Source organism: Rhodnius prolixus, unplaced genomic scaffold (genome assembly GCF_049639745.1).
Source record: "Rhodnius prolixus isolate KJV_2025 unplaced genomic scaffold, Rpr scaffold_1, whole genome shotgun sequence".
NCBI lineage: Eukaryota > Metazoa > Arthropoda > Insecta > Hemiptera > Reduviidae > Rhodnius > Rhodnius prolixus.
In genome coordinates this window covers 48,378,612-48,391,728 of record NW_027411581.1, presented here as the reverse complement: position 1 = coordinate 48,391,728, position 13,117 = coordinate 48,378,612, and the positions used below count along the sequence as shown (strand labels likewise).

The 13,117-nt window shown below is 29.4% G+C and overlaps 1 protein-coding gene across 2 annotated transcripts; it reads left to right on the top strand.

Moving 5' to 3' along the window:
- The first annotated feature begins 1,293 nt into the window (after positions 1-1,293).
- Positions 1,294-9,758, top strand: LOC141461350 (XK-related protein 6). Of its 2 annotated transcripts, none has more exons than XM_074142344.1 (4): positions 1,294-1,645; positions 2,583-2,684; positions 4,722-4,939; positions 6,953-9,758. In XM_074142344.1, the coding sequence occupies exons 1-4, from the start codon at positions 1,362-1,364 to the stop codon at positions 7,051-7,053; spliced, it is 705 nt and encodes a 234-aa protein (XP_073998445.1). In that variant the 5' UTR covers positions 1,294-1,361; the 3' UTR covers positions 7,054-9,758. The 2 variants fall into 2 exon arrangements, with proteins under 2 accessions (XP_073998445.1, XP_073998434.1); XM_074142333.1 differs by having other exon boundaries at positions 5,071-9,758.
- The last annotated feature ends 3,359 nt before the right edge of the window (positions 9,759-13,117 follow it).

The window sequence follows — 13,117 nt, the reverse complement described above, 5'->3', positions numbered from 1 at the left end:
AAAAAGTAATCTGAAAAAATCTTGAAGTACTTACTAAAATTTCCACGAGGTAGCAGCACCTGTCAGAAAGTACAGTGGGCAATAACTCCCTTCAATATTATTACTCTAAATTACAAAATCTACGAAATAGATTTTTAACAAATCACAACTTTCTTGAAAAGTACATCTTATTTGTCAAAACGTTAATTTAGTTCTTTAAACAAAAGCATTTATTTTAAAACTCAATCCTTTAAACAAGTAATGAAGTGTGCTAGTGGCGGAGTGGCACCTCACTTTAATCTAAGTGCATTGACCGGAGAGGGGGATTATACATAGTGGATGGGATTCCTGAATCGAGTTTAAAATAATTTCTAGGACTAAGAGACCCACAGAAAGAATCCCTTCCTCCATATTTAAGGAATTGTGCGTTGGGTCAGCGCAAAAATCAAATCGCCAGAAAGTTAAACGAAGGAAATAAGCCGATACATTGGAATGCAAACGACAATGAAAAAGAAAGCGGAGGTATGTTACGGAACACGGAATTTAGGAAGTCATTTTACCAAAAAAAAATGAATTGACGGTGTCGTAAAGAAAGAAAAAGGACAGAGACAGAGGTTGCTATGGATCACGACCATTTCAAGAAAAGAAATTTCAATTTCATAATATAAGGCATCCTGCTGAACTTCGACCGTCTCTACGAAAATTAAGAAGTAAAGAGATGTATTTTTGGAAAACTACAAGGAAGGATGGATGGATATGATGGAGATGAGAAATGAAAGGAAAAGAAAAAAAAGTAGCGAAAGACATCACCAGGAAAAAAGTATAGAAGAAATTGAGCTGACTAGCTGACCAAATAAAAATTATGGTTGGGTGCAACCAGGGAGTAGAAAGAGTGGAATACCGCGATAGATGTGTGAGAATGGAATCCTGGAGGAGTTGGGGGGTCGCTATTTAATGGATGGGGACTGGCAAGACAGGAAGAAGTGGAGGCCTGAACAGAAACCCCAAACCAAAGAAAACATGGCAAATTTTATTGGAATAAATTGAGCTATGTACTCTCGCAATAGTTAATAGAGGTAAATCGATAATGAAGATTTGTTGAGAGGGGTAATTTTATTAATTCACATCATTCATTTAGACAAATTTTGAAAACGTTTTTTAAGCAGTATAGCTATGCACTAAAACTATTTTGTCATGAAACTGTTCATTGGGTTGAAATTAAATTGCACTCAATATGAAATACGAGTTAATATTTAAGTTCAACAAAAGGTTACAACCTTGATCATTAAGTACATTTTTTGTGAGTAACAGTACTGTAACCTCTCCACGTCAAAATGATGTTTTTAAGTGTTGGTTTTTTTCATTTTATTTGCTAATTCATTATGGACAATGATGAGGGTCAGAATGCTAACAATGAAGCCGAAAAGATAACTGATTTGCAATACATTTATAAAGATGTTGTGGATCGTATGCCAAACAGGTGTCATGTCACCAATTGGGATATTTTCGTTTTGATGGTGTCGATTGTATCACATATTTGTGATGTTGCGTTAGATATCAACTTAGCATATAGATATTACAAAAGTGAAAGATATATGGAATTCATTCTCACTGGATTATTTATATTTTTTCCAGCAGTAGTCAACACTTTCATCAGTCTTAGGATGTAAGTAAATCATTTTGTGAAATCATTCAAAGTTAGCATAAAGCCACAAAGAAAATGAATTATGGTCTGTCGAAAAAAATAAGCAATGCATTTTTTAAAAATTTGTGTTCAAACAGAGAGCATGTTTAAGTTCTGTTCCATACACTTTCTTACCTTGGGTTTACCTATTTTAGCGTGAGTATTCTTTTAACATTATTTGTGCGTTGATGAAAATTGAAAAAAAATTGGTTATCATAAACTTAAATTGGTGGTAATCCTTTTGTTGTTATTTTACTAAACGACATGTGCATGTCAGCCTTAATTCTTAACTGTTAAACAAATCTTGATGTGCGTGTCACATTTTCACTCAGCATAGTACCGTGTTATGTTTTTAACGTTTTCTTCCTGTTTTTCTTTTAAATATTAAATTTTTGTAAATCAGTATCACATTTCATATCTTATTTCTTATCACTTATTTGAAGAATAAATATTACTTGTCACCAAGTTTTTCTGTGCTCTCCCTTCTCGGTTTCGTAGGAAAACAAAACAAGTACATAATTATATGAGCATTTAAAATTTAAAGATATAAAAGATATCTTGCAACATTTGAAGCTTAATTGTTCTGATTAATCTACTTCGACTATTAATTACATAATCTACTGAATATAAAAATTAATTATGTACTAATTAATTATTAAAATTAGATACTTTCGTAATTGCTCAAAAAAACTACAGAAAAAAAAGCATTTCTCAGTTAAATAAACTATTTTAATTTTTTTTAGAAGTTAGAACTAAATCTCAAAATCAGTAATGTACAGATTTAGAGTTTAAATATAACGAGCACTTTCTTAAAAATATGCAATATTTTAACAAAATCATAGTACTTTTTGTTTGGGCTAAAATCGTTTGTTATTTTAATGTGAAATCAACTGTTACTTTAGAAATATTAAATCCGCAGGTACGTTCTGAGTGATGACACGACCTCTTCGTCCAGAATGGTTGTCAAAAAATGGACTATTAGAGTATTTGTACTTATCTTTCAATTGGCTCCAGTTATGAGGTGAGTTATTGAAACCATTATATTAAAAATTACTACTTTGAATATTGTTCTAACTCAGCAGTGGAAGAAGACTGTAGGGTTAGTAAAAGGCATTTACAACATGATCCTTTTTGGAAAGAAAGAAATGAACATTTTTTTTTTAGACGGGTTTCACATCCTACTTCCAGTCAAATAGCGTTAATTGAGACGGATAGCCCACACATTTTACTATAAATTTTATATATTAAATAAAAATAAGTTCTAGTTTGGAAATTGAATCCAGGACCAAATACATCTCAGCTTTGTGGTACTCGACTTCCAAACCAAGTACTTAAGAACATTAAATTTCTATGATGACCATATGAATGTGATGCATAATTATGTTATTTATGGTATTTTAAACGATGTATTTCAATTCATAAGAAATTATAAATTCTCTTGGGACCAAATAAGCCCATTTCTGTCACTAAACATTTATTTATTTGAAAATTAGTCTACTATTAATGAAGCTTTCTTCCACAAAAATTAGGTTAATATGTTAGGCTCGAAAGAAAGTTTTGCGGATTTTGACCTGTATATTTTTCAAATACATTATCTGAATGAAATAGGTGGTAGACTATTACCTAATTTTCCGTTGACTAAAAATTGATTTACCTTCAGGAACATCGTTAAAAATTACTCGACCCGTGGCTTTTGATGAAATGCTACTTGACAACAGGAACATACTGGACACTGCTTGGATGAGACTGAGTCCCCCAAATATCCCTAAAGACCAAAACTCACAAAAAAAACAATGATTACGGTGTTGGTCAGCGACTGGTGTTGCCTCCTATATGGTTTTCAAAACTTGGTTAAGCTATTGTCCTCTAGCAATCGACGAAATGCCCTAGAAATATGCCAAAATTCGATTTGGGACATCCAATTCTATTACTTGGCATTGATCTGCCAATATATTTCACAAATTATTGTCTATTTGTTATCACAAATTGAATGAGTTTCAAGTGGTTTGCTAATTTACGTAGACTTATTCTTTCAACCGTCTTTCTTTAAAAAAAAGCTTTTGACTAAAACACCGAAGAGCGAGCACGTTTTGGCCGACAAATCGTTTTAATTCAAAGAGGAAAAATATCAATTCTGTAATTTTTCTTTCAATAAGTTTCATAAATTTCTATGATGACCATATGAATGTGATGCATAATTATGTTATTTATGGTATTTTAAACGATGTATTTCAATTCATAAGAAATTATAAATTCTCTTGGGACCAAATATGCCCATTTCTGTCACTAAACATTTATTTATTTGAAAATTAGTCTATTAATGAAGCTTTCTTCCACAAAAATTCGAAACTTTTTCTGACGAATTACCAAATTTAATTTTCTGTAAAATATTTGGAAGGTGTGTTTGCACTTTTTGCGAAAGGAATGGATGTTCACTTCCCAAAACTAGGGATAGTATCTGCTTGTTTCTTTCCTTAAGGTTGCCGTCCGTCCGTGTTATCATCATAACTCCCTACGCCAGTTAACGACCGTAATCTTTTTGAACAAGAAACGCAATGAAATAGTATAGCACCTAGAGAGAGGTGCTACGGTAACATTTTTTTTTTGTCGCGACACACTTTTAACAATTTCAAAATTTGGCGGTACACTAACAATAAGTTTATAAGTATTATACTTATCCATAATAGTTTGTTTATTGTCAATATAAAATAGAATAATATGTACTACAAAAACAACAGAATATGTTTATTAAGGGATTAATTACAAGTTAATAATAAGAATACTTTTAATGAGTTTGAGCTTAATTTTTTTTATAATTTCGTTTATATTTGGTCGTAAAATTATAATGCTACTCTCATATCGTCTTCTACATTTAATATATAATTTTTATTGTACGCATTTCTAAAATTTAGCGGCATACTTCAAAACTTTCGCGGCACGCAAAAGGGCCGCGGCACAGTAGTTGAGAATCACTGATCTAGAGAAAAGTATTTGGAGAGACTTTTCTTTTAAGGCGATACCTGGTCTTTTTTTTATTTTTTTTATTTACCTGTTACAGGTACTGTGATTCTTTAGACTATGCACTAAAGTCACGCCGAGCTGAACGCAATATGGATACTGGTGAACAGGTTAGATACTACGAACTGATGCTCAAAGAAGATTCAGATGTGGCACTATTAAGGGTTTTTGAATGTTTTTTGGAGGCAGCGCCTCAACAGATTTTACAACTGGCCATTGTGCTTGGTAAAAACACTAAGACAGGTTCCACGTTTACATGTAAGCAAAAAATATTTAGTTTACTTAAATTGAAGAGAGAACCCACAAATCCATTTTTTAAATTTTCAATAATTAGATTAGCTATTAATTTTTTTTTCTGTAAAGTTAAAATTTATAAATATTTTTTTCAGTTATTCATCAGGCTGGCTCTATTGCTTCATCTTTACTATCGATGGCATGGTCAATGGCATCATATCATCGTTCAATTAGGCTTTGTCAACGTGACAAATCAAACATATCGTTAATGGGAACTGCAGTGCAGTTCTTGTGGCATTTCTTCATTACAGTCTCACGTATTTTAAGTATTAGCGCATTAGCTTCGATATTACCAATAGCCACAGCACTTTCTTGTTCAGTGCACTGGATAGTCATGACATTTTGGCTAGCCTTATTCGAAAATACTCAGTTTGTAGTGGCAGATTCATCTTGGAAAGCTAAAATATCAGAAATAATTTTTTGCGGAATTTTAGGATTAGTATATATTTTTACATATTTAACACCTGGTGAAGGTTCAACAAGGCGAAGGTATTTAGTCTATTATCCTATATGTTTCGTAGAAAACGTGGGAGCAATTACGATATGGGCGGTACTAACTTATAATACAATTTCTCCAGCAAAGTGGTATTACATACCGTTGATAGTGTTCTCTATTGTGCCTTTCATTGTAGGCATAGGTTTTATGACATTATTTTATAAATTGTTACACCCTCAGACATCCTCTCGGAGAGTACATTCTGCAGATAAAGTCAGTACACAGGTTCAAGTTGTTACAGACTAATTCATTATTACTTTAAAAAAATAAAAGAAATATTCATTCAGAAACTAGTAGAGCAATCACCCCACATCATTTAATAATTTTTTTATGTTTTTTAGATTGCACCATAGGAAAATAAAACATAAAATCTTTTTATTTGTACAGCTTTGCAATCATCTTCACGATTATTCTATTCATCGAACACATGTATGCAATGCATTTTAAGTTATATCATTAATAATTTCTTTTATTTTTTAAATAATTTGAAAAATGTGATATTAATATCTCGGATTAATCTTTTAATTGAAAGCTATGTGAGTATGTATGTAAGGGTCAACATGAAAATATAGTACAATTTACATATTTTTAACGCACACGAATTAATGAAATTTTTCGCTGATCTACATATATTTTCACACTGGATGGTGTTGTCAACGCAGTTTTGAAGAATTTTCATTTGTTCTTTATTAATATATTTTTAAAGTCTCTACTCTTTTAAGTTGAGAATTCTTTTTCAATTTTTCACCAACTTTTTGGTGTGTTATAAATTAAAACCAGTTTGCCTTTTGTGATGTAGTAGAAAGCTTATACATATCACTAAATAAGTTCTGATCCTTTAATAATTATAAAAATTTTCATATATATTCTAGTTTAAAGTTTTCGCTACCTGGGTAAGCTAATAAAATAAATTAGTTACAGAATATTCATACGAATTACATAATAGTAACAAAGGTTCACCTTAACTAACAAAGAACTATTCCTCTCTCAAAACAATTTTTTCTTGAGACTTACTGAGCAATAACTTCTTGTATTTCACATATTGTTAATACAATGCAATGTCAAAACCAAAGGAACATAACTCCGAATTTTCAATTTCAACTTATTTAACGGCGGTACTTATTTTGGTGAACTCTATTTAGATTCTGAATCGTGTACATGTATTTTTTATTTTATAATAGTTAGTTTCTTATTATATTTTTGTGAAACGATTTTAATTTATGAAAATTCAACTAAAATTCTTTTAGATAGAAATTTTCTTTTGGCCGTCCTGAAAAATTACTGAATGGGAATCACGTTCCTCTGGTTCTGACTTAGCGATAGTATGGTTTGCGCCTTTTTTGAATTCAAAGCGTTTCTAATTGTTAAAAAAATTAGAATAGGTTTTTTAAAAAAAAAAAAATAAATGTTTTCTTTTTAAAATATTAATTCAAAAAAGTCAGAAAAGTGAGCTTTCTTTGTAAACATAACCTTGTTTATAGACATCCAACCGATCAAACCGCCGATGGATCATGCAAGCAGTTACGAAAGGATCTCTCTGAAGTTTTGTTTAAATTTCCTTTATTATTGTGTTACAATTTAATAAAATGTGTCATTCTGCTTTTTATATTTTTCATGTTGGAAATATATAGCAGAACAATATTTTTCTACTTGTAGAGTAATGGGACAAAACCTCTGACTAAAATTAGTGTCTTAACAATATAATATTAATATGTGCAGACTGATAAATAATTATTCGTACTAAGAAAATTGTAGCTTTTGTCTGAATCATTTGCTTCAGTGATAATTCCAGTAAGAATTGCAGTTTTACTTCTTATTGATTGATAAGTAATGTTGCAGAAAATTTGCAGGTATTACTACTTACCATATCTTGTTTGCAATCGAGTCAGAGTCGATGTAATTTGTATGCTTGCTTTGTCACTTTTTGGTAACTTGATTCAATTTTTAGCAACATTTCGATTATAAATTATCTCTTTTGCAATAAAAGAGCATAAAACGTGCTGTTAGGAGAAAAATGAATAAAATTTATCTGAATTTTTAAAAATAAAAATATTTAAAAAAGATTGTTTTATGAAAATTATGTGGATAGCCATTAATACATTATAAAACCAAAATTTGTTAATTTGTCATAAAACTAAGTATCTCGGTATTTGTATTGATAAAAATTTCACTTACTGATACAATGAACATTTTGTTTTTCGTATAAGAGGACAATAAAGTTTATAAGTTATAATAATTAATTGTAAGATTTATTAAAATACTGCATATCTGGAATTATGACTTGCAATGTTCCGCTTTATTTTACAAAGCTATAATATCATGTTGTTAACCATACCATAGCAAATGGTTCAGTAAATAGTTATCACCTATACCTGTACACCTCCGCGTTACAAATAATTATGTGATAGACTGTTAATATATTCTAGCATTGCTAAATGAATAGGCCAGCAAGTGAATAGCCTTCGGAGATTGTATGTCAAAAATAAAATTTCAGTTTTGTACTTTCCGATTAAAACGAAAAAAAAGATTATCAATCTACATACCGATTATTTCCAAATATTTATTGATTAATGTCCGATAAAACCTTTTTTTTTAGGGTTTCCGCTGCTGCAAAATTCTATTTTTGATTGCAACTCCTTTTTATTAGGCTTTTCATATAGATATATATTTATGTGTGTGAGCATGTTGCTTTAAATTGAAAAATATATCTTAAAGTAAATAGACTATTTTAGAAAATTAATCTTTTTGTCAATTGTTGGTCAAACATATAAGTATTTAGAAATTTGTTGAGAAAAATGGTATGACTTTAATGTTTCTGCATTTATGACAATTATTTATTTTTCCTTGAATAATTTATTTCTCTTGATTTATGAATTTTATTTTTAAGTAATTGCCAAACAAATTTATTAGTTGATATTTATAATAAATATTATGTACTAGTTTACTACTTTCTAGTGATTGGTATATTATTGTATTATAACTTTTATTACTATAGTATTATTATAACTTTTCTATTTTTTACGATTTTTTTTTTTTACTGTAACCATGACGGTAAAAAAAATAACAAGAGTATAAAAAGAATTGTTCTTATTGTAAGAAGTTATATAAGATTATTTTCTCCCAGAGTTGAACATTGTTAAATTATACTATTTAAGATTATAAATATTGTTAAAACATTTCTTCACGAATTCAAATGATTCTTATCTAGAGTGTACTTCCTTGTAATCACTGCAGCAACTGCATAGCTGATTATGAATTCTTTTCAAATTATTGGCTAAATTGGTTGGAACTGCAAGGTATTGAATAGTTTTCAATTTACTTTTGCAGCTGACCGTACTTTAGATATAAAGGCTTGTGATGTATATAAGCAGTTCCTCAGCCAAAAGTATCATCCAGAGCTATTTATTAGGCCTTAAAATTTTGATGTAATAGAGGGGTTCGCCATTGCGATTTTCATTTATTAATGTCTCAAATGACATCGTTTGCTCGTAGAACCTATTCTTCAAGTGTTTACTATGTTGGCATGAGTGCATGACTTCGATAGGGAATGTATATGTTAACATATAGAATTTGCCCTAATGGTCTGATTCCATCAGTTGCAAATAACAATTGTCTCTGCAATTTTCTATTTCATATTAACTGCAATATATACAAATTTTGAAACAATTTGTGATCTTAGTAAATTTTATATTCACTGGAATACTTCGATTTGGACTGGCCGAAGTTCTAAGTTCTAAATAGAAATAAATGTATAACTGTATAGTTTTTATCATTATTTATCAAATTTCATGTCTCGTAATTTCATTTGAAAAAATGTTTTCATATTTTACATTACCTCAATACAATTTAAAAATTAATTTTGTAAAAAATATTTTATCAAATTGGGTTCTATAATTAGTAAAATTTTGTATTCGTCTTCTTTACGCTCTTTAAAGGATTCACTTATTACAGTGTAAGTTTATTTGCATATATGTTTTATAAATGGGGTTGGAACCTTAATTTTTGCGTTGCAATTTTTTTTGTAAATAAGAAATTTCTTTTTTGTGATTACGTCAAATATTAATAGAGCTTTCTATTTTTTTTTTAATAAAAAAAGTTCATACCTTAAATTGTGATATTGTGGGAAAATATTTGAGTTGATTCGTCATTTTCTTGTTTACTTTCTCTTAATCCTAGTAAGTGAAGGTAGTAGATTTAAGTTTTGTTTATTATCATTTAGTTAAAAAAAATAAATTGTTTAATTACTATGTTCCTCACATTTAATTATAGAAATATTCTTTTTCTTTACTTTCATTTTTTCTTTTTATACCAATCTTTACCACAGTTAATCCTTTCCTGACACTAATTGGAACATGTTGTGTTCTAAAGTACAATTACCGTTGAAAATAAATCATAGTACATTTGTTACATCTTAATAAAAAAGGTTACGATGGCATTGGGTTTTAGAAAATGCTTAACATTAACATGATTTTCTAACTCTTATATAAATATATATATATTTTTTTAACATAATTTAATGGCTTTTAAGAGTGATTCGATATTTGTTTCTCTTAAATATCCATATCTATTCAGTCGGACACCACAGCGTCAACCTGGCAGAAACATTTCTGTCTAGTTTTTACTCATTTTAAATATTAATAAATTAGAACTTCATTATTATGTATTTTTTTTTCTAAAATTCTCAAAGGTGATAATAAGATGCCATGTGACGTGGCTTAGCTTGATTAGTTTTAAATTTTGTTAAAGATCACCATTACAATTGAAATATCAATGAACTTCTAAGCCTTGGGTGAGCGTGACCGAAAAGACAAAACAATGAAAGACGTTTATTATTATTTATTTCATATTTTACTCTTACGAGCACTAATCAAATAGATGAAACAGTCGTGCTTTTTCAGGAAAATTTAAAAAATAGAATAAATTTCTTAACTAAAGAGAATTAGAAAATTCACTCACTCACTGCTGAAGATGTGTGACAATTTCTGAGTTGAGAGGACCAGAAAACCAACACCCAATCGCTAAACAATCTTTTTATGACGTCCATCGTTCTGGGTAAAAATTGCTTAAACGTTCCATAAACATTTAAAGTAAGCGATGTTTAACTTTCCACATTTAATGAAAATTTGGTTCTTACAAAATTCTTAAATTGGATTTCCTTAGTTTTTTACGTTAATTCTTTCTGTCTATGTGTTTTCGTTTTCAGATTGTTCAGATTTGTTTTCAGATTTCAGATGTGTAGATTAATTGCTTGATATAAGTTACTTGATTCAATAGGAAAGCCGGTTTTAGAAAGTTTAATTTTCTTACTTCAAAATCTGCATCAGAAGAATTTTTATTGTTTCTCCTCGCAACAGACTTTAGTCCTCCAGTACTCCCATTCATCTGCGTATATCAGTGTAACTGCTCTATCCCCATATGTATTCTCTCTAGATGTCCCAGCATTCCAATCTCTTTTTCTAGCTATCGGGAAGGCAGTTTAAATGAGTAAGAGTTTTTACTTTTCCAAGTTAGTAACTTTTTTTTTTTTTAATTTATTTTGTTATTTACAATCTGCATACAGTATACAATAAGTAAATATGAAGACTATGATGAACTGGTTAGTAACTTATTAAAAATCATCAGACAGAAAATTCAAGCATGTTGAAGGCAAGATAAAAGAGATTTGCTAACTTATTTTTGTGAAATTATTTTCCAAGTATTTCTAGGGGAGCATATTTTATAACATAGTAAGAAGTCAGTGGTGTTTTTGTTGGTAGTGTGTTTGATTTCATAGCATTATTTTTTACAGTATAATTCATAATCATTACATTTCGAAGTTATTGATGATTCTGTTCTATGTACCATCTGAACTAAGCTTAAACCAAGTGCAAGCAAAAATATTAAAGTCCAAAGAGCAAATTGTAATCCAGAGGATATCCTCTTCAAGAAATGCACATCATTATTCATTGTGCCTGAAAACTCGAAACTTTCATGGCAGGGAATCACTACGTTCTGTCAGACAGGAAGAAGAAGCATTTTACAAAAATTACCATCCTTTATACAGTTCTACAACTTCTGAGTGAGCCCTGTATGCCACATAGAAATGCAGACGTTTCTGGCTATTGTTATCCGCTATAATTAAACAGATAACACAGTAATTACAAATATTTACAAAATCAAATTTGCCAAATACGAGTATATATTGAATTCTCATGTAAAAATTGCTTTATTATTTTCTTAATAATTTTTTAGAAACTTATTTGAACTTGATTGAAAGCAATCGCTTCGATATCTCTCAATACGCTTGATAATCATAAAGAATAGAATTCCTGTCTTGTACGAAAACATACATCTATAGAGTTAAATGTCTCAGCCAATGAAGTATTAAAAATTCAGTTTTTCATGAAAAGAAGAACGTTTCTTTTTTTTTCTACTATTCGCCTACATAATATTGAATCTGTTGAAAAGAAATTTCAAAACATTTTTTGTACAGAAATTTCTACATTTAAATATTTGAAAATTTCACCTGGAAGGCTAAATAAATTATATTCATACGATTAAATAATTCTTTCTTAAATTTTTCCATTTTTCCGCTATTGCGCAATACATTGTGTTCTAAGAATTTCAGCAATCGCTTCAACCATCGAGATATTAACTTCTGTATCAATGTAAACAACTAATTCTAAGTAGTTTAGAAACAAATAAATAAATTCCTTCAACTCCTAACATATTTAGAAATAAAGAAATTATTTCCTTTATAATTTATTTAATTGTTAGGCCCTTGGTGAGCTGTTTTACTAATTTTAGTTTTATACATATAAATTAAAAAGATTGATAATCCTACAAACTATACTGCAAACGAGTTTAAAACATAAGGTAGAGGTAAAAAATGTTCGTACATCTTAGTACCGCATGTCTAATGGTGCTTGGAAGAGGCAAACTAGCTCATTAGAGTAAAGATACTTTTTGAACACCTGTCCAAGAATGTCATCAGACTAATTGTCACCTCTAGATGTTCTAATTCTGGAAGTTATCCTCTCTCTCTTCTACATTATCCCATCTGCATTAAAACATTACTTACTTATCTTTAATTGTTTAATTAATTTGTGATAATGTAACTTACATAACTTTTGATTAAAATATTTTTTTACACCAATCAATTTAAAGTAGAGTACTATCTTACGGATAAATATATATATATATTGGTAGGTTTTACACAGACTAATAGTTTTTTCCTGGAGTTGAGCAAGTTGATATTGTATTTACAAGAATAAATTTTACTCTCTTAATGGTCATTTTTTCCCAATTGAAATAAAGATCTTGCAAAATATAAATTTAATAAATCACTGATTGATGTAAATATATAAAACATAATTTGCATTAAAAAATGTATTTATTTTGAAAGAGCTTGCCCATTTTTAATGAGATAAAACCAGATTTTAATAATTATTAGTATCCAATTACGTTTAAGAAAATAAAAGGGAAGGAAAAGTATTTGGATGCTGAAACAAATTTAATATTTGTTTCTATAGGTCCATAAGGAGAGGTCAGAGCTGATAATTTTCCTACTATTATATGAAGCACCAGGCGAGGAACCTGATTGGCTTAAGGAGTCTGTAAAAAGAACGAAAAAAATATTAAAACCATTTGCGAATTTAGTCGTTGAG